Consider the following 18,671-nt stretch of genomic DNA (forward strand, 5'->3'; position numbering starts at 1 on the left):
GATGGGACTTTGTAGGATGAACGTTGATATTTATAAGGGCACGGGTTGACCAATAAGGTCTGAATTGGTCTGTAATTAGGTAGGGGGCACTGGTAAGGGGTTAACAGGTATGTAGTAGTGTATAGTGTAGTGTACAGGATGAACGTTGAGATTTATACTGGTAGGAACCACCTGGTTCCACAAGCCCACAGGGGATTATTGTGTCCGTCCGTCCGTCGTGCATCCAAAAATGGGAGGGGTGGGGTTGGGTGGAGAGGGGAGGGTGGGGAGGAGCTGGGTGGGGAGGATGGGGCTGGGTGGGGAGGGGAGGGTGGGGAGGGAGGGGCTGGGTGGGGAGGGTGGGGCTGGGTGGGGGGTGGGAGGGGTGGAGCTGGGTGGGGAGGGGCTGGTCACCCCGTGGTGCCCTTATAAAACTCAACGTTTAACCTACTCACGCCGGCTTGTGCCCGCCCTCACAGTCGGGCATATTTGCGGAATACACCACGCCGCCGTTGACCCTGGCCATTCACCAAGCAACCCAACGTTCCTACCAGCTCCCTCCGCAGGAATGTGTTCCGAGTTGCATATGTACCCTGATGGCACATTCATGATGAAGCACGACATTCATGCCATCAACTCAGGGCCACTGAACACCAGATTGGGTCAAACCCTCACAGCCAACTCGAACACACCCAGCATGAGCCCATTCGCCCAGATATTGCTGAGATTATCAGCCATGTTCAATCCACTGCTGGATGCAATTTGATCTTATATACTTTATTCATATTTGGTGATGAGCTTATCTTTCCTATACTTTGTACTCGTATAGTTTTTGTTTGTTTGTATTGTTTGTTGTTGTTGTAACTTTGTGACCCGCCCGTACTGGACATCTGTGAGAAAGAGCTTCATAGCTCATCGGATTTCTCCAAGCTCAGCTGATCGTGACGTCACCGTGGGCCAGCCAAATCGATTTAGCCATTCAAATTAAAGTCGATTCTTTAGCTCACTATACAATGTCTAGACTCGTGCGCGTAGAAAAAATCGGTCATTTATCTTGCATACAACATACGCTAATTATATGCCTATGTTACACGCGGGCCGTTGTAACGAAGGAGGCAGAATGAGACAAATTAAGGGTCACAAAACAAGGAATCGATTCCTCAACGAAGTTCGCGTTGTGTGGGAATCGCGAAGGAGGAATCGACGTGAGGGCCGCCATGGAGGAGTACGCTAGGGAGCCGTGGTAAAGAGGAAACTTTTGACAAACACAACAACAACAGCAGCGGCGATAGTTTAACAAAAACAACGATCGTGTTAACGCGTCGCGATGAAAACAAACGCTCGCACGTTGCAGCACTGAGCGCTGTGGGTTACCAAATGAGACGCTGGCGGATATTCGGTGACAATGAGTGGCGAATGTCAACGCGTCTCGCTCTCTAAGTGTTCTTGCTGTCGTAGCTACGATACCGTCGATAGTATTGCCAAGTTCAGCGGCGTGCGGTCGATGTCAGCGTTGTTTCATGTTGTAACGTTTGTAACGCGTGCCCAGTGTTGCGTGTAAGAACTTCTTTCGCGCCGTACGTAGCCAGCCGTTGACTCAATGCAGTTCTAAAGAAATTAGTTTAAGATCCAAATTAAAAGAAGAAACGCACTGTGGTGTAATTGCTGTTCGTCTGATTGTTGTTATTGTGTTGCAGTCGCAAATGGAAAATAGTAAAGGCAATGATCAGGGGCCGTCCATAAATGACGTCACGCACCGAGGGGGGTCAGACATTTGTGACGAGAGGGGGGGTTGAGAAATGTGACGTCACATCAAAATGCGCAACTTTAAATAAATATAGACAACACGTTCTACTTAAATATACTTTTTAATATGTTTTCCCCTACAACATCAGAGTGCAGCGCCACATTACATACGCACTACAATGACAATAGTTTAAAGCGATTTGAAGCATGTTTTATATATATTTTTTTGGGGGGGTCAGCTTTGTGACGTCATATTTGAGGGAGTCTGGCTTTGTGACGCCGTGTGACGAGGGGGGGGGGTCAAAAATCGTCCAAAATCGCGTGACGTCATTTATGGACGACCCCTATGGTTGACCGCGTCGTACTTTTACGAATCTCTCTCTGTCCCAGCCCCTTTATGGAGGCGTCCGGGTCCATGACGTTCCCGCAGCAGTCCTCCACTGAGCGATCAACATGAAAATAACAAAGATGAGAGACATTTCTGTCCAATTTTTCAAGTGCCGCAATGCGTGTGGTGAATACGAGACGGCCCTTAATTACGAACGTCCCGAGGCAGTCCTTAAAGAGCCGTGGGTTTGGAAATTCTGTTAAGAAAAGCTTCATAGCTCATCGGATTCCTCCAGTGTCAATACATATTCTGATTCAGCCGACCCACGATCTTGGCCCATCTGTTGCTGACGTTTCCCTGTTGCTGCTCCATCACAGTGCCTCTTCCTAGCCCTCTACTCCACCTATTTTTTGTTCATCCTCCGTCTAATTACTTCTACCAGCATTGCCATGTTTCTTCTTTCGCTGCATTCTTGTTTGGTGGCATTGTTCGGACATGACCATCCTGGAGAAGTCTGCATTCCGCATGTCTTCCACGAGGTTCATTCCATCTTAAAGTTGTGTCTAATATCTCCCTTTCTTTTCCAGTCAAACCTTATTTCTCTGTTTTCCGTAACTAGCAGAATATTAGCTTGTTTTCTTAGCATACAAGTGTGTTGTCCATACAGCACTGCCGTTGTTACCAAGGTTTCATACGTACACTTTTATTTATTTCTTTTTGCTGTCTTTTATATCTTACTACCTGCACCAATATGCCCAGACGTAATTTTATCCTCCACGTAATTTGTACATCCTCTAGTTTCAGAAATAAAACCACGAAGGTAAGCAAATCATGACACTTGTTCAACTATTACTAATTGGCTGTTAACACTGGCAGCATGTACATTACGAGCAATATGAGATCAGTACTTCTAATTCATGAGCATTGTCACGTCATCAGCCATTTTATATCCACTACTGGATGAAGGCCTCCTTATACTCTTACCATCCTTCATGATCCTGCGATAGCACAATCTCCTGCACATGTGCATATCAGCTCCACGTTGGTCGTCCTCACTCTCACCTTTGTCTGCCATTTCATCAGCCATTCAATGTCTTACATTACACATTAACTACAATAATATGTCCTGCCATAGGAAGTGCATTCACACACAGTGTGGAACGGTGAGTTTGCCGCTTGCTGTGCAAAATATCTGTGCCACACTATGAAAGGACAAGAGCTTGTCGCAATGGTTATTTCGACAAATTCCAGGTTATACATTAATGAAGCCCAGATATTACTGGGCAGTACGTAGCCTGGGTATTGTCGGACATTGCTGTAACTGCAAAACCATTACTCCGAAGTGCATATTGGGTTTTAAAAAAGATGGCAGAAAATCCATTACATGACTAAATTACAAAAAGTACATTGCTACATTTATTAAAACATAGAATGCAGGTGCATCGCAGACAAGGGGCTTTATTGTAGTTTATAATAGTCATTAGCAGTTATGTATAACACTTAAAATAGTTTGTGGGAATGTTAAATTCAAAAAGTCTAAACTTTATGGGCTGGCACCCATTCCAATTGGAAGCTGAGAGCCACTATCGGAAAACCCCCATTCCTCTAGCAAAGTAAAGTCTCAACATTTGATGACTGATTTTAAAATAACTTTGATATTTTCATATTGAGTATAGTTATGGATAGGGGGATATAAAGTCAGTAATTGGTGTGGATGATTATTCTGATATGCTGTTCATGTTTAGGCTGTGGGTCAATATACTATGAACACCAAATAGCTTTTAATTTGTTTCTTGTGTATTTTGTATTGCTTGTGAACACAAGCAGGCAGGCATATCCCTGTCAGGCACTGTAAGCTAATGGTGTGTAAAGCATCAGTTTTAACCTAATTTGTGTTCGCGAATATTTCGGTCAAAATCCAATCTCAAGGAAACTAGACTTAAGTTATTTTTGGACCAGTAGATGATGTAACCACATCCCTATCTTCACGTCCGCAAACACAATGATAATTCTTGTTAGTACGATTGAAACACTGATATACTGTGACTGTTGACCGCCACTTTTTTATTGCTACTTTTATAAATTGTATGCGGATGAGAACGTGCCTTTGGCCAGAGAACCCAACATACAATCGTCAATACTGTTGCAAATTAGGGGTTTTAAGTACAAACTGAACGGTTGGCAAGGTGAATCACAAATGTCTAAAGTGTAATGAACTTAATATGCAAGAGCAGGGAGTGGGAGTGCTGACCACAGTAACAGCACGAGCCAAACATATTCAAGGTCAGAGTGTGTCCATGCTCAACTGAGCAATGGACGTGATGCTCATCTCGATTGGTGAGACACCTTCGCTGTCGGAAAACGACAAAAGCTCAACACATTCGTCAATAGCACTGCCTTAAAAGGAAACGATATAATATGCAACGTTTTGGGCAATGACCCATCTTCATAGCACATACATTCTGAGCCTCCATATTTAAGTAAAATATTGAGGTATTACAAAAAAAGTGTATAGTCGTGATCATTGGAACATTTAACAAATATTAATAATATTTGCATTTTTTGTACAGTCACTTGACGTTCAAAACTATGGGTAAGTTATATCCAAACATGTATAACTTGCAAAGTTTAAAATGATACATGTCATTTGAGTCTTGATTTTTTTTGCACACCCTTTGTTGTCAGCTGTGTGTTTACGTGCATCACATGCTCGATGTGAAGGTGCAAAAATAACCTGCTTTCGTGTAACGTGATGCGCTTCCAGCATAGTGTGATTTGAGCAATGCCATTGGCAAGTGTGGTTGTAACAGCAGATGGCTCAATAATTTGAATTACTGTGAGCACATCCCTCCCAGTTAGCCAGGAAAACTTTTTTATCTTTTATTCAGCACCCTCTCTATCCACCGTATATTTCAATTTATCTCGATTTCTGGCTTTGTCTCTATAGCTGTTTATTCCTGTCCCCTCTACCTCTCCCTCTGTATTCTTCTCCTCCCTCCACTGTACCTCATCCACTTACCTCCCCCCTATCTCTCCCTTTTTCTCTCACCTCTCCTGATTCCTAGCTTCCCCTTTCCCATCTCAATCTCTATTGCCTCTCCCTAATCCTCCCTCCCACGGCGTGGCGCTTTCCCTCGCTCTTTCCATTTTTCTCTCTCTTTTGTCCTCTCCGTTTCATGCCCTTGCACTTTCACCCCTCCCCTCTCATCTGTGTTCCTCTCCACCTCTTCCTCTATTTTCCTCCATCACCTGCCTCTGTCTCCTCTATTCAATTTGCTTGGTATACACGGCTCGTGTGGAGGGTGGTCGGGGGGCGGTGTGATATCAGCACGACGCACGAACCTGGCTCAACACTGTGGTATGCAGGCGATGTCTACGTGCAGATGTGAACGTTGGTGTCACCACCGCACACTTGGCCATGCGCCAGTCAGGAAGTCAGTTAGAAATCCAGCCAGCAAACTTTTTCTAAGATATAAAGATAATGCTTGGTCGACTCCTGCTGCCACGTAGGTGCATGCCTATTCATTAAATGCTCGACATGTCCTGCATCCCTGCACACATTGGAATTGAATTTCACCTCCATGTGTTGTTCATGTATAACATATATACTTATGATCAATTCAAGCGCAGCTTTTCCATCGAGGGAAATAATACCATCCCTTGGCAATGAGATAAGTGAACCAGGGAACCAAAGTGAAAATAGAATGTGGGATCTTTCAGCACCAGCAGTGCGTATTTGCTCTGACACTCGGTGTTGAAATTCTCTTCCCCCGACCAAAAAAACTATAATCACACCACAATTCCTTTACGACAAGAGCCTTCAGGGGACAGGGAACAGTACAATTGGGTCGACAGTGGCAATCAGGATGTGCCGTAACTCGGATTAACAGACTGTGCTTCCAAATGGCAAGGGTATTAACTTAGTGTCATTGAAGTCTCCAGACCCAGCTTTGCATTGATCAGATATTTTTCCCCAATACTTGGCTCCGAGCAAAATGTGATGTCGTTTTCCCCTCAAGGCTCGATTCTGCGATTTGATAAAACCAACTTGACCTTCCTGGTGCAGATACAAAAAATCACTTTGTATCACCGTACTTCCAGAATTCACTCTTCAGATTCAATTCCATGGACCAGCCATGTCAGAATATTTACTTCCAGTTTGCAAAAGGCAATCAAATATCAAAATCAAAGTAAGATCATGGTCTTGAAAGTGTGTATGACCTTGAAATTATAAGTTATAGTCGAATTATGTATGTTAGATGTGAGTGAGTTGCGTTATAGTGTATCACTTTTAAAGTGCATTCATCACATTTCATTAGCAAACTGAGGATTGTTAATGTTCTTAAGGTATACCAGCTTCCATTCGTAGAAAGTAATTTCTTTGCAACAATGCAAAGTCTTAAGTTTGCCAGTTATAATTTAAATAGTACACTATGTGCATATTTTATTGAGGATATTTGTAGGGATGTGGATATGTGAACTCTGCTCATAAAACTGTCACCATAGTTAAGCTACATCATAAAATTCCTGTCAAAATGTTTATCTAATTTAAACGTTCAAACTATTGTATTGGATTATTTTTTGGCAAATATTCAAATATCTCAAACAACTTCAGTACATTTGACTGTATGCAACGGTGTAAGCCGCTGCATTTATTTACACGTCAGTCCTTAGCCTCGCGTTGCCTTGCCATCGTTACAGCCATCACGTGCCTGTGTTTGAGTGACGTTTTCTGCCATCGGCAGCCCGTGGCGGATCGTGGATGACTGCGGAGGGGCCTTCACGATGGGTGCCATCGGGGGAGGCATCTTTCAGTGCATCAAGGGCTTCCGAAATGCGCCTGTGGTACGTGTGCCGTCCCTCGGCAAAACAGTAGGATGCCTGCGGAACGATCTGACCTTGTGGCGGGCACCAGGTGGTGCAAAGCGCAAACGTAGCAAATTGCTACGCTGCTCACAATGTTCCACGGTTTTGATCATTCCATTTCCACCCCACATAGGAAGAATTGATGGTGATGAATACATGCAACAATGAATGAATGCATGAACACTTTTTTTTCAGTCGGTTTTGTCATTGCAATGAAATTGTCCATTCCTTTCTTTTTAATCGAATGATGACCGGTTGTGACAAAGATAACTTTCCAGGGAGACCTGAAAACAATTACTCAGAAGGGATCATGACCAATATATTTGTCTAATATACTTGAGGGTGGATTCTGACTGGAATTTAAGAACCTATGGTATTTCATATGTTCTTTGACAAAGGCAAAACACTATTTACCATGTGCTTATTGCAGTGAGTAGTTTGCTGCCTGAAGAGCAAAGCACGTCAATGCACTTCATATAGTTGTGCCACTTTAAGCATTACATCTGACATTACATTTTCTGGTTGAAGGTGATGGATGCATGTTTGGTTCGTGCGAGCGTTGAGTGTCATCTGAATATGAGTTGTGAGTGAATGTCACGGAAATACCTCGGTCAGGTGTGAGTTGACGAGTAAAGACTGCCCTCTAGTGTTTAAAGAGTATACATGTTCAAGATGGTCCATTAAATATCTACGTATGTGTGTATCTTGATTTGAAGCTTTCGTGACTGCAGGAATCCATACTCTGGCTCTTTCGTAGGTATAAAATATATAATAAATCACGACGTTTCTGGCGCAACACAAGCATCCATCATCAGGTGCTTTCCCATCTGATGATGGACGCTTGTGTTGCGCTCGAAACGTCGTATTTGATTTGATACCTACGTGACTTTCCCGAAAGAACCAAAGAGTATGTGTATATGTTTAACTTATGCACCGTACGTTGCCGAAATGTTAAATAAGAAATTGATTCAAAAACAAATTATGCATTCCTTTTTTAAGGTATCCATCGTATATCATCACTCCAGTGTACAATAATCTACTGTTGCATATGACACAGGGTCCTACAAGTAGGTGTGCTTTACAGCACAACAGTGCAAATTGGTGATGTGACATTACCAGGGGGCTGTAGCAATTTGCATCAATTGAGCCATTAGAATACTAAAGCAAAGGTAACATTCAATTGTCATAGTAGGATAGTAGGCTCCCTGTGGTTATCACACCTCAGTGGCAAGATGTTATCTAACTCACCTGTTATACAGGAGGTCGTGGCTCAACCCTGCCTCCTGTATAGTTTGGAGTTTGCGTGTTCTCCCTGTGGGGCCGGGTTTTTTCTCCGGAGCCTCCGGTTTTTCCCTCTACATTTAGAAAAACGCATTTAGAGTGTTTGGTTGCTCTACATTTCCACATAAGCCACTTGATTGAGCTATCAATTGTAGCCAGGTGCCTTCCGAAAAAGAGCTGTATAGCTCCGTGGGCCTTACCTGGTAAATAAAATAGTTTTTAGTTTATAGTAAAGATAAACATATCTAATTATTGTTGCTTGCTATAATGACCATTTTGGTCAGTTAAGCATAAAAAATGTAATTGCCTGCAGTTTCTGTGAATGTAATTAAATGATGGGGATGACCTACGATTTATGCAAATGACCATTGAAATGTTAAATGTTGTTGCTGTGCCCTGTGTGTTTGTGCAGGGTATGAGGCAGAGAATGCGAGGCAGTATGAGTGCCATGAAGCTGAGAGCTCCTCAGATTGGAGGTTAGTTGAGAGGCACGGTTTGTTGCACTATTCATTGAGATTGGACTTTTTAACAGCAGCACATAATTGTCTGTAACATTCTTTGTACAGCCTATGCAAAATGTAATGGCCAGTACACTGCCCACAGTACTCTTTAGTTTTCAGAATATACCGTTTTGCATGCACAAAACCATCTGACCAATCACCAGCTGTTCCACGTTTTGTCTCAGGGTGGGCGGATGGGAATTCTCATATATTGGAAAGGACGTTAACTTGCTCAAATAGAATTTTAATATGAAACCATTTTTTTTAGTGTGACTGTTATTTTTCACAGTGTAAATTGCTTTTTCACTATAACACCCTCCAATCACAGTCGTCAAAAGTGTTTCTCCACAATGGCAAGCATGGTATGTGCTCATCTCTATTCATGGCTTGGAGCCAGTGGCAGAAAATAACAAAATGCTATGTTTGGAGGGAGCCAGTCACTTCATGGGATACATTCTTGACTTACGACAACATTTTACTTATTTAATCAACCCAGGGGAATGATACGCTGGGACAAGCCCCCAAACAGCATAGAACTGCAACATTCTTATTGTGAGTTGTGAGCCACAACACCATCTGGCAGGAGCTGTACCAAGACGATAATGTACTGACCCCTTTTAATATCGGGTATAAATTAGCTTGAGCCAATTTTGCAGTAGGATTAAACAGTGTTGTTCCAAAGACTTACACGTGTGATTAGTGTGCATTCGCGATGGACTGGACTCATGAGAGTGTGCAATATGAAATCCTCAAACTTATTGTTGCTTTGCTAAGGGCAAAACGTTAGATGTCAACACATTCAGATGTTTAAGCATAGTGCTAGGTTAGGATGCTATGCAAGCCATGCCCAGGATTTTGAACTCGATCCATATTTAATCGGCAGCCAACAAATTAGCTTTAATGACAAGGGAGGAGCTTGTTCACCCTCATGCTCTTTAAATAGAATACTCACAGGGCCAACACATGCACCCAAATGCTAATCCATGCGTAAATATAAAATTCAATTAAACATCTTCCTCACCTGCTGCTACGTTCATGTTTTCCCTTGCCTCCGATTGCAATACAGTGTCCTCTCTTGATGCGTCATATTACGGCCACTCGGCATACAATGTCAGCCTGTTTCATCTGGTAATCGCAGGACCAACCTTTAGCAAAATAAGCTCAGGTTTTCCACATCCAATAAGAGTGATTGGTTGCCTAAGTGCCACATTCAAGGTAGAGGTTAAACAATTTGTCTATCTGGCAGTTGAAATCAACCAAAACATTTGTGCAATTGTGTATTCGAATTTATATATTCATTCAATTTCCTTAAGGAGGAAAATTTACTTTTAAAGTGTCTGCATACTCAGTTGAGCAATGGGACGGTGAAATGAGTGCTGGAAATCTTGACATTCCATTGGCGACCACTTATCTCTCTCATAGACCACTATTACAATTCCATCAAGTGATTTTTTTTTATCGAGAGATGATAAGCCGAGTCAAGATCTGGCTGGGAATGTAATTAATTCACAACCTTCCAAGTGAGTCAAGGGCTCTAACCTCAGTGCAATCCAGTCAGATTATGTAATTATACAATTTTTCCTGACAATAAAACAGGCTCCGAAGTATTCTAGCATTTTTCTCAGCGGTACATTCTACTCACTCAGTCTCAATTGAGTGTTTCATGTGTTGTCTCGAGTAGGGGTCACATATGGTCGCTCTATTGATCCAAATTGTATTGTGTTTATACGGTTGCTTACAGTGGAGGCCTGCCTAAAATGTGTCCACCGTGCCCTCAGGGAGCTTCGCAGTGTGGGGTGGCCTCTTCTCCACCATCGACTGTGGGCTGGTGAAGCTGCGAGGCAAGGAGGACCCGTGGAACTCGATCACCAGCGGAGCCCTGACAGGCGCCGTGCTCGCCTCCCGCAGTGAGTGCAGCAGCTGCTTTGCCCCCGCCGCCCACAAAGATTGTGGCCTCAGTGTATCTGGCTAATTCACAGGGCAGGGCTGACCCGGTATAGTAAACTCTTTCTCTATCCACGAGGGTTACGTTCTTGAAAACGCTCGCGAATGCAGAAACCGCATTGTAATGCGGAAAAATGGGGTTATGTTCTTCGTACGAGTATACATAGGGGGGAAATGGTAAAATGTTTTAAAACAATTTCTACAATAAATAAGTAATGAATTATAAATAACAATATGTTGTTTTATTACTTTTGATCATCATTTGACGACGATGAAGGTGGTGGTGATGGTGAGAAATTTCGGAGGATGACTCCTCGGGAGTTGCAAGTGTTTGATGACAATGCACAGTTATCATTTTAGCACTTTGGGGAGCGCTCACCGCAACGCTTTCCCTGATTGCATTAGCGTTCTTTTGAATGGACCTCACAGTCGACTCGTTTATACAAAAATATATGAACGAGTCAGCTGTAAGTTGCACGTATAAAGTAAACATGCACAAGAGTGGGATTACTGCGGGACTTTAGGACTAAACGGGCAGCCTCGGCGGAATGGCAAATCTTCACAGATTCAAATGTAACCACATTTTGCGCACACCTCCCCAGTATCGGTGGTCTGACACTACGCACACTCGTGAATAACGCAGTCCGGTGGGTCGCGAATAGGGAATTCGTATACATTTAGTAACTCCCGAATATGCAAAACTCGTGCATCCAGAACTCTCGCATTGAGAGGGTTTACTGTATATCCACTTTCTTAACAAAACCAGAATTATTTCCATGAAGACCATATTTAACTATTCTTTGGGTCTTTCGGTAAAGTCACGTAGATAGGTTCAAATAAAATTACAAAAAACAAAAACTACGACGTTTCTATCGCAACACAAGCGGTCTTACCGAAAGACCCAATGAATATGAATTCCTGCGGTCACGAAAGCTTGAAGTCAAGACCAAATTTAAGTTATTTGCAGATTTATTTTCTATTGACTGCTCAACAATTAATGTTCAGACCCATGTAGTCTATAAGTAGTACATAATACTAAGGTAAATATAACATCTTGGTTGGGAGGTTTAGTGGAGCAGGAGACCACCGAATGGGGACTGTCTGACATTTCCGCACAGCGTGGGGATGCAGCTAACAATAAGTCAACTTTGCTTTGCATGCTGTTCAGTTGTTGAGCTTTGGGAGTGCAATGTTTGATCATTTTTTTCTCATCAATATTCAGGGGTTCCTAAAAAAAAGCCGTTAAATGCGGAACCTGGTTTATGTGGTCACATTATTTCGAGAGCAAATTCCAAATACATTCATTATCACAAGTCACGTCAAGATGAGCTTGATTGGGCTAGGTGAGAAAACTGAGCGGCAGCTGTTTATCTCCCAGAGTTTGTGGGCGCCTTTAGATTATTGGAGGATTATCCCCCATTGGTAATGCTATGACTACCCTGGACTATATTGCACTATTTTGGATAACAATTACCTAATAAAGGACAGTGTCCTTTAGCTGTTGACCTGCATATTTGGAGTACCAGAACCTAGACTACAACCCTTTCAGATACCACTTAGCCTCTTGAAAACCCCACTAGGTGGCAGTGTAAGGTAAATGCATGCACAACCATGACATTACATTTGGATCTCACAGTCACTGTCACGCAACATTCGCTAACACCAAGCTTAACCCTAACCTTTGTAACACAGGCATTTGTGTAGGGTTCAAATTTAGTGGGTCATCAGTCAACGATTTTGGTTTTACCAAATCACACGATAACTTATGCTAGATCCCCACAACTATTTCAGTTAATACGGTCAACACCTGGCCCGTGATAACCTACCAGCTGGCTTTAGCTCAAGGGGATAAACCTATAGTGGTTCACTAACTTTCCCCCACCCCCCCACCCAATCCTGCAAATGCACTTCATCTATCAAATCTTGTTCTTCTCATTTACATCAACAGTGCATTCCTTGCCTTGGTTTATTCCAAACTGCTTCCTCTTTCATGCCATTAAATTCCTAGCATCCTATGCCATACTCAAAGGCCAAGCATTGTTTTTTCTCAATACCCTGTTAAACTTCAGAAAGAGAGACAAAATGCTTCTCGTCCAGTGATGATAGGGCAGAGCAACTTTGCCGTCCTTGTATGAGAATTGTGTACAGGATTGTCTTGTAAATACACAAATTGGTCATAGTTGTGCATGGTTTGTCCTTTGGTGCACCTACACAGTTTTAAAAAAATTCAAACTCCATTATAAGTATATGACCTGAAACTGAAAATACACATTCCCACCTTCATCATGGGGACCTCCTTTGCCAGTACCAAAATATGAGAATAGGTTTTTTTTGTTGCCAGAAAAAAGGGGGAAACCCATTCTCAAATTCCCACCTTGTTGTATGACTTGTGTTCAGGTGGCCCGGTCGCCATGGTGGGCTCAGCGGTGATGGGAGGCGTCCTCCTTGCCCTCATAGAAGGCGTTGGCATTATGCTTACCCGCTACACAGCACAACAGTACCAAAATGGTGAGCGCTCTTCATTACTACCACCTGCAGAGAATGCATTTGCGTGCATAGAATTAGTTGTTGGCACTTCAGTTAATATATTTTCCCAGCAGAGTGCATGGCTTTCTCGTAATGGTCTATATGGAATATAATTTGGAGTTACATGTAAGGAGCTTTAACATAATAAAACGTCTTCATAGTACTGTTCCAAATGTTTGAAAGAATATAAATAATAATTAATGAATAATGCTTGTTGACAATCCACATCATATTCATAAATATAAGAAGTGGTCAGATGTCACAAACGTCGAATACTAATGAAGGTGTCTTGCATGCCCAGGCAGTGATCCTGCCTTCAAGCTAAATGAGCTTGACAATTATAAAACAGCAATTCTTACGTGGCGTACATTTGGTGGCTTTAGTCTGATGACCTCACTATTTTAAAATAATCGATACTTGTGTCAACAATTTAGTGAAGCCAGCTTTGAAAACTGAAGGGTGTCAGTTGATGGTCTATGATGTACATTCCCAAGTATTCATCGAAGTAATGTGGCTCAACTTTTTCACAGAGAGGAAAATATCAGCACATTTTCCAAAAACATTTCTAAGAGCTGGTGATTTCGTTTTAAGTTCTACGAGGATTTAAACGATACAAGGTCAAATTCATATAAAAAAAATTCATATACAAGCACAAATCAGGTTTTATAAACTCGGATATAGGCTCTAATGCAGTGGTTCTTAACCTCGGGTGCACGCACCTCCTGTGGGATGCGAGATGCCTTTTCTGGGGATGCGAGACGCCTTTTCTGGGGATGCGAGACATGCCAGATTTTTTTTAGAAGGTAAATAATCAAAATGCAAATTAAGCTTGGGCACGTAAGTACAACTAATTTGTGTCATCAAACCTATGTATTTCTTAACATTATAAATGTTTTAACGATTGAGAAGCAAAGGTGTGCAAGGCTGCAGTAAAGCTTAAGAATTGCTGCTCTAATGTGGCATGCCTACCTGCTGGGCAAGCACACTCGGACTGCAAAACTCCTGCGGATACTGATGCCAACATATGTGTGCTTCTCAGTTCTTTGAGCGGTAATTCTGTTGCAGTGGAATGTGTGACAACAAGTATTGTTCTATGTCATATGAGGCCTCCTTTGCCAGTGCCAAAATATACTAATAGGGTTTTTGCCCTTTTTCTGGCAACAAATCTGACACCTCTTGCAAGGAATCATGTTTACATTAACCACAATACTTGCAGTCAAAATGCAAACAAAAACAACACTCTGATAATTTATGCATTGTCCTTGAAACTCATTGGTCCACACCAGAGACAATTTTCCTTAGAGAGCCTTTTGACGTCATCTGGTTGAACACCGTATGAGACTAGGCTCTAAGGAAAGCTGTCTCTGGTGTGGACCAATAAGTTTCAAGGACAATGCATAAATTATCAGAGTATTATTTTTGTTTGCATTTTGACTGCAAGTATATTGTGGTTAATGTTAACATGATTCCCTGTAATAGTTGTCAGTTTTGTTGCCAGAAAAAAGGAGGAAAACCCCTATTAGTAACAAGTATACTTTTCCAATGTTACAGGGCCTCCCCAGTTTGTAGATGACCCTTCACAGCTGCCATCAAAAGGAAGCTCGGAGCAAGATCTGGGACGCTACGGGCAATACCAGTGAACGCACCATAGTCGCAGTCAAGAGACCGCCTGGAATTCAGTGTTCAAGTCAAAATATCACGAACATTACCGTTCAAGTTTGACATTAATTTAAATGTTGTGTCTCAGTTATAAAAGGTTGGTTGTGTTGCAAACTGTGATTTCTTCAACGATTCAGGTTTAGTCATCGTTTCACAAGTTGATTATTTTCCATCACTGGCTCAGGGCAATCAATGAAGACGAGCAGCTTCATGGTTCACTTGAATAGTGTGCAGTGGTCACCGTGAATGTTACTTTATAACGACTGTGATTCATGGTCTGGTCACATGGGCTGCAAGAGAGTGTGCTGCCCTCTCTCCGCATCACACGCAAACTACTGAGTTGCAGTGTCATCCAGCGGTGGAACAATCTTGTACTCACTGGCATGTGACATCACATCATAACAAAATTTGTTCAACATTTCAAAACAATTTTAGTGTTGGACAAAAATTTTCCAATATTTGTTTCATTCAAATGTTACACTTTTTAGAATTCACCCCTTTCAGTATGTGGTATAAAACAATTGTCACTATTGCATTACACTAACAGTCAAACTTGATTTTCCGATCAGCCAATGCACAAGAACCTGTACATGATCACACTGCATTCAACATTTCCCCAGAAAGAAATTAAGACCGATACACTCGTGATATAGCGATCAGGAATTTCTGAGAAAATAGGAAAGGCTAATGTGATGTTATTGTCATGATGCTCAAGACATGGTCATGGCTTATGGGATAAAGGAATGAGGGAAATTGTTGGTTTTAGAAACAGACCAACATAGTGCGTTGCCTGCGATATTTGTGCTTGATCGCTGAAAAGAACAATCGTCACCCGAATTCCTACTTGTGAAAACCCAACTTGTCATTGCTGTTATTGTGTTGTGTGAAGAGCTTGTGAGTAGCCACAGAATAGAGCAATAACCGTGCTGGTAGCTAGGGACGGTGAGGAAGAAGTTCAACATAAACTGCAATGGGATTTTTTCCAAAAAAAGTTAGAGAATTTGTAATCCTTTGAACACATTAATAGCTTTAAAACATTAAACATATCTTCTGTTTGATTTCTAGACTGAGTTTCCACTTTTTTATAAGCTAAATCAGATTGAATTTGAGCCTCTATTTGCAACTAAGTTGCTAACTCGTGATTAATTGTGATCGTGTAATGAGACTCCTTTCAAGAAACTACCACTTGCTTTTATTTGAACTAGGGATGTACCAAAGAGCACATGTTACTATTTAGCCAAATATCAGATGGCAAGTTATGTGGCCTAATTGAAATCTATTTTTGTTTTAACTGACATCTCACTGTTTCTTTCTCTCACTGCCTGTCTCCAAGACCCCCTTGTGTCTCTCACTTCCTCTGTCTCAATCTTCATCGAATTGTCCCTTTCTCCGTCTCCATCTTTGTCCCTTTTTGTGTCCATCTCCCTTTGTGTCTCCGATTCCCTCTGTTTCTTTGTCTATCCCTCTGTCTCCACGTCTTTATATGTCTCTGTGTCTCCATTGCAGTTTCATTAAATCCTTCTGTCGCTATGCCTCTGCCGTTTTCTCACTGTCTTAATCTCTTTGTTTTATTTATCTCGACTTAATGGTAGGGATCATTGTTCTCCCAACTCCTGTTCCCCATGCTAACCTCCTCCTGTCGTTCTACCCCCACCAAAAACCTTGGTGGTTATCGAGAGCAGCCCACAGTCCAAAAATAAGGCTTTTCATATGTTTACTGAAAACTGAAGTATTCGGCCGAAGTTTAAAGAGATGCAAATATTCAGGGCACCCGTACTTTAAAAAATAGCTACTTTCAGTGGACTGTTTTCTGATATATTATCCCATTATCTAATCTTATGGCCATGTGTTCGTTGTCTGCACTTGCCCTGGTCACTTTTGTTGCAGGGAAATGCCTCCGAATAATATTTTTTTAGAATCAGAATTCTACAGATTTGCTCTTGTAAATGTAACATGTCCTCTCATATATAGTTTCCATATATTAATATTGTAAAAAAAATAATTTTTGTATTAAAGGAAATATTTGCTTATCGTTCGTACAACACTACGATTCACAAGCCAATATTGGTGTTCAACACGAATGATGCAAATGGCGAGCGTTTTGTCTCGTACTCTGACATTGACAATGATTTGTGTGCATATCAGAATTATGTATACCTCGGGGTATATAATGCAAACGTTGAGTATTTTGCTGCTTTGTGGACTCTTGTCACAGTGCTGCAACACTTGCGAGCGAGTGGTGAACTCACGAATGGTGCGTTAACGCATCAGAAGTACCGGTGCAATGTGCTGTGTTTAAGCAGCCTAAATGCACACTTATCGTGAAAAGCTGTTCAGAAATATACAGAGGTTTTTCCCCCCCCACCCATGTAATATATGTTGAATAAAATATTTAAATAAAACCTTATTTGTTATGTTTCTTTAATATGCGGTAATTTTTTTTGTTATATTTCACCCATTACGTCCCAATTGTGCTATCAGAATCACGGAACAAACCCTTGAGAGAGCAGAGCAGTTGCCACATTCTCCAGCAACCTGTAATTGACATCCTTGTCTTGAGCATCGTCACAACCTCTAGACTGCTGTTAAGTGTCACAAACAAGTGAACGTGTCACTTCGTTATTTACCTTCTGAGCTACGTCTTTGTGTTAAAACACATGTGTAGTGAGCGACTTTCGACACGTCTAGTAGAAGGCTTCTTATTCTTCAGAGTACACAGGGCAATACACTTCGTAACGCGGCTACACCTAGGCTGTCCAAGCACGCAGCCCATCTCCGTCCTGCGCTATGCGGGCTGTTTGACGAGCGTAGCGGCAGTGACGGAGCTGGTCTCGCAGAAGAACAGCCACGTGGTCGAGGACGAAGAGATGATGACAGCAGCGACGCAACCAGGACCCAGACCCCACACTAACAGCCCCGTAGCTCTGGTTTGGTGCTCCTTGTATCAGCCTGGCGTGGCCAAGCTCCACCTCTGTCCATGCCCCTTTTCTAGAACCTTTACCCCAGATACGCCCCTTCATAAGGCATTATGGAATGTAGCTATAACCGTAATTACCCTGACATGCCGGCAGGTGTCACCCTGTCATTACACATGTGTAAAGGCAAATCGGCTCCACCATTTAATATTAAAATACCTCGGATCAAACTTGATACAAATACTTGTACTTTAAATTTAGCTGTTTTAAAAATTCACGTAAAATCATCTCTAGGAATGTAATGATTCGTCCATTAAAACGAATCATGCTTATGGTACTCGCTGTCTAACTTATAGAGGTGACTTCAATTCCTGTAATTTGATAACTACTTTGCGGGAAATCAAGTGGTGTGACAAATTAACAAAAAATAAAAAGTTAACAAATATTCATAGAGAGGTGTGCTTTCAATTACATTGAGAAAGATGAACGTTTGGGGAAAAAAACTTCAGCCATTTTTAATTCACTGCTAGAAGTGTGGGTCAAAATGCCACATGGGCCCCCCTGGCAAAATAAAAATAGGCCTGTTGTTGGGCCCTCTTTTGTACGGGCTTGAGGCAGATCGCCTCTGCCTCCCTCTCTGGGTGGCCCTGGTTGTGATGGTAGAGTGTGGGTAACAAAATCGCAAACATTTTCTTGTTGCATCTTGAAAGAGATCCGTGTTAATAACGCTTTGTCACAACCAATAGGCTTCTCTGACGTGGCTCGAACCTCCCGATTAGCACGCTTGGCTACGTCAGGTGCGAAAGAACTTCAACATACACAGCGAAGAGCCCAATGGGATGCTGTTCACCCCCAGTGTAAACCTTGAGTTTCTGCAGACGTGTTATCCCACGGCAAACTCAAATCACAACTTCCACACTTTTCAAC

At 42.1% G+C, this 18,671-nt stretch overlaps 1 protein-coding gene across 2 annotated transcripts; it reads left to right on the top strand.

The window, feature by feature from the left end:
* Positions 1 to 1,139: 1,139 nt before the first annotated feature.
* On the top strand, positions 1,140 to 17,231 carry TIMM17B (translocase of inner mitochondrial membrane 17B). 2 transcript variants are annotated; one of them, XM_078609438.1, is made up of 6 exons: positions 1,140 to 1,222; positions 6,799 to 6,898; positions 8,613 to 8,676; positions 10,479 to 10,607; positions 13,042 to 13,152; positions 14,722 to 17,231. In XM_078609438.1, the coding sequence occupies exons 1-6, from the start codon at positions 1,197 to 1,199 to the stop codon at positions 14,808 to 14,810; spliced, it is 519 nt and encodes a 172-aa protein (XP_078465564.1). In that variant the 5' UTR covers positions 1,140 to 1,196; the 3' UTR covers positions 14,811 to 17,231. The 2 variants fall into 2 exon arrangements, with proteins under 2 accessions (XP_078465564.1, XP_078465563.1); XM_078609437.1 differs by lacking the exon at positions 14,722 to 17,231 and having other exon boundaries at positions 13,042 to 13,387.
* The last annotated feature ends 1,440 nt before the right edge of the window (positions 17,232 to 18,671 follow it).

The sequence above is a fragment of the Lampetra planeri genome, chromosome 32 (genome assembly GCF_965212315.1).
Source record: "Lampetra planeri chromosome 32, kcLamPlan1.2.h2, whole genome shotgun sequence".
Taxonomy (NCBI): domain Eukaryota; kingdom Metazoa; phylum Chordata; class Hyperoartia; order Petromyzontiformes; family Petromyzontidae; genus Lampetra; species Lampetra planeri.

What these genes read in the sequence shown, in the direction of transcription:
- TIMM17B (XM_078609437.1), top strand. Translation starts at nt 1,197, where the DNA reads ATGGAGGAGTACGCTAGGGAGCCGTG. An exon ending in GAGTACGCTAGGGAGCCGTG is followed by an intron (nt 1,223 to 6,798) that starts GTAAAGAGGAAA and finishes TGCCATCGGCAG; the next exon opens with CCCGTGGCGGATCGTGGATG. An exon ending in GCTTCCGAAATGCGCCTGTG is followed by an intron (nt 6,899 to 8,612) that starts GTACGTGTGCCG and finishes GTGTTTGTGCAG; the next exon opens with GGTATGAGGCAGAGAATGCG.